The sequence below is a fragment of the Tupaia chinensis genome, unplaced genomic scaffold (assembly GCF_000334495.1).
Source record: "Tupaia chinensis unplaced genomic scaffold, TupChi_1.0 Scaffold143593_1, whole genome shotgun sequence".
NCBI classification, from domain to species: Eukaryota; Metazoa; Chordata; class Mammalia; order Scandentia; family Tupaiidae; genus Tupaia; species Tupaia belangeri.
This window is the reverse complement of record NW_006203439.1, coordinates 493,054-496,542: the sequence shown is the minus strand read 5'-3', so window position 1 is coordinate 496,542 and position 3,489 is coordinate 493,054. Positions and strand designations below refer to the sequence as shown.

The window sequence follows — 3,489 nt, the reverse complement described above, 5'->3', positions numbered from 1 at the left end:
GTAAAGAGAGGGTGCAAACGAGTTCCTTTGTTGCCAGATATGCAAAATACATGCCAGCATCTGTCTTTTTAAAGAATTTTTTTTAACTTTATTTATTTATTTTAATTTGACCAGGGAGGTAGAGAGTGAGAGCAAGGGAACGTGAGAAAGCAAGCTGCCAGGTCCAGGACTCAATTAGCGGTTGGCCATGTGGGAGTCCAGTGCCCTTAAATACCACACCACCTGCTGGCCCCACCAGCATCTGTTTCAAGCCATGGAGTTTTCAAAACATTTCATACATGTATTATTCTGTTTCTTTTAAGAATTTTTTTTCTATGACCAAGAGTGACAGAGACAGCATCCCCAAAAGAGTCTCGATGTCATAATCCAACCAGTTCCAGATCATGGGCGAGTACATGGTCAGCACTTTCAGGGAGGTCCCCAGACGGGATCCCAGAACCCACATTTTATCCCTGTGCCACTGTCCAGCCATGTGAACTGTAATTTAAGCATACCTACTTACTACTTACACATAGGTACTCTTCTTTCAGAAGCATAATATAGGTGCTATACTATACTTTGAGATAAGAGTACTTTTTAATTTTCTTTTTATTTCATTTTTCTAAAATTTTGCTATAGGAGAGAGAGGGAAAGTGAGAAAGCACCCCCAAGTGCAATCCCTTCTTTTTCAGTACCCTCTGGGATTATGGGCATGCATGCACATGCACCTAGTATGTTTTCCACACCACTAGGTCTAGGATTCAAATCGTGCCATGGGCATATAAGACCCAGCCATCCTAACCACCACACCACTGGCTGGCCTGTAAAACTAACTTTTTTCTTTTAATGGAGTTCTCTCCAGCTATCAGTGACAGGTAATCTCAAAGTTAAAGCTATTGTTTCCGTCTTATGAAATGACGCTCTCACTGACAGAATTCTTTATTCCCAGCTTGCCACTGTGAAAGCTGGTCCTTAGGGCCATTGTCAATGGTAGAATGACACTGGTAGGATGACAATCTACTGACAATGTAGGATATCTCCTGTAATCCTAATAGCATCACTCGCATGAGGCTAGAAAGAAATGTAATTATATAACAATAACAAATATTCTCGTCAGCTCTCTGGACTGAAAGGGGACAAAACGATGGTCCCTGTACTATTTCCCTCCAGCCTTTGAACTGTATCACCTTCTGTATGATTTCAAGACGCAGACAGAGCACAGGGCTTTAGGACTGAGCTTGCATTCCCATCCTAGCACTGCCAGTTATTGACTGCGTGCCTGTGGACAACGTAACTAAACTCTTTAAGTTGCAAATTCCTTATACGTACAGCAGGTATAAAAAAATACACCTGATAGGATTGTCCTGAGGATTTAATGAGCCCTGGCATAGAGGAAGTGTTTCAAAATTGATATCACACATAAACTTAAGAAAGATAAATTAATCCGTTTTAATCTCAGACTCCTCCTCAGTAAAGTAGAGAATAATCATGATATTTTTGCAGGATTTCCCTGGGTTTTTGATATAACATAGGTAAAACACCTAATCCAGCATCTGGACATAGATGATCAATCGCTGTAACTCATCTGCCAACCAAGTCTGCAATATTTGCTTAATAAACCATTTTAAGAGAGATTTTTGCTATACGGTGCATGCACTCACTAGAGAGAGAGGCAGAGAAAGCAATCACCACACCCTCACCCAGAGGAGATGGCCACACCACCAGCAGCCCTTCTCTTCCATTGTCCTCCATGGAAGCACACACGCAATCCTGGTGTAAGTTTTAAACTACTGGGACTGGGACTTGAACTGTAGTCGGCCATGTGGCAGTCCAGAGACATAACCCTTACGCACCCTTACGCCAGCTCCTGGTCCCAGTAAACAGTTTTTTAAAAGGGCTGCTCAAAGTGATGTTCTGGGTAAGTAAAGAAGCAGACAGTGTGCAGTTAAGAACACAGATAGGGATCCAGATGGTAATGTAGCAGTAAAACAGGGTGCTCTGAGCAGCAACATCACCTGAGAAGGTTCCTAGTTCAAGTCCAGACACCTCTCTGAGTACACCAAGTCCACACTTGCCTGTGATCCGGGGCTGGCTGAAGCTGGGGTTGAATCATGGCATCAAGACCTCATTGGGGTGCTGTCTGTCTGTCTGCCTCTCTCTGTTGCCTCACTTATAGAGAAAATGAATAAATAAACTTAAAAAAACCATAGGTCACTAGGTTCTAATTCCAACTCTGCTATTTAGTACTTATGATCTTGACCAAGTTGTATAACCTCTGTCTCTCAAGTTCCTTATCTGCAAAATAGGAATGATATTGTGCCTACTTGTTGGAATTATTGTAAAAACTAAATGAATATATGAAATGAACTTCATGTAGCATCCAATAAACAGTGAATGCTGCATAAGTATTTTTTAATCATTATTCCCTGAAAGTCCAAAACTCAACTTTGGAATTTACACACACACACACACACACACACACACACACGAGGATTTACTCATTTACACACGAACACATCTACCTTGGTTGGTTAAGGCTTGCTCAGTATTAAATTTATCTGAGAAATTAGTCATGAACTTTATGCAATGTGGACTCTAATAAGATAAATTATTCTTCCTTATTATAGGAATGCTGAATATTATATTGAAGACACACCAATTTATGGTAATTTAGATGACATAATCCCAGGTAAGGTTTATTTTTTATAAATTAATCAATAAATTAAATAAATCCCACTTAATTCCTCAAAGAATTTAAGGTAGTTGCTTTGAGTTGTTTTGTTGTTGTTATTGCTACTGTTTTGGCCATAGGGCACTTGTGCTCCCCTGAGAAAGACAGAGAGAGAGAAAGTGAGAAATCACCCCCCAGGGGGATGGCCACACTGCAGTCCCTTCTCCATTCTCCTCTTAGGAATTTGAGCATGCACACTCACATGCCTGGCATGATTTTCAAGCTGCTGGGTCCAGGACTCAAACCACAGTCAGCCATGTGGGAGTCTAGCACCTTAATTACCGTGCCACCTCTGGGTCCCAAGGTATCTTTTTTTTAAGATCACAATCACATTTAAGTATCCCAACAATACCCATAAATTCCCATATATTTACACCTTATTTAGGCCATGTTTCCAAAGCTCTATATTATAAATTATATTATGATATTCAGTGTAAAACAACATCCTGTTTTTCTATATCCTTTTCATTTCACCCTGGTAGTAATGAGAATACAGGAAGACTACGTTACCGTCATTTTGACGCACACTGAATTCTATGAAATAAAGCTATTTCTGGAACATAAAATGGTCCTCAGAAATAGCGCTTTGTGCTCTGTATACAAAAGCAAATCTACAGTGATGATCTGGAACAATGAACTCTTTCTCTCATTTCCTGTGTTTTAACTAGTTCTTTTTAAGTAGAGAGCCTGGGCTGCATGGATGGCAGGTAGGAGGAAAGCAGCACTGACTCACCTCTGTGTGGCTGATACATTTGTTTTTGTTCTTTTTTTTTTTTAAA

At 40.3% G+C, this 3,489-nt stretch overlaps 1 protein-coding gene across 2 annotated transcripts in view; it reads left to right on the top strand.

Annotated features, from left to right (window-relative positions):
- TRAT1 (T cell receptor associated transmembrane adaptor 1) overlaps positions 1 to 3,489 on the top strand; it is a 44,976-nt gene that overhangs the window by 30,009 nt on the left and 11,478 nt on the right. Inside the window, exon 4 of one of the 2 annotated variants that reach the window (XM_006164207.3) lies at positions 2,607 to 2,668. The exons of the other annotated variant lie outside the window; for it this stretch is intronic. Coding sequence (XP_006164269.1) covers positions 2,607 to 2,668 — 62 coding nt within the window. The remainder of the gene's footprint in view (positions 1 to 2,606; positions 2,669 to 3,489) is intronic. 2 annotated transcript variants of the gene reach the window in all.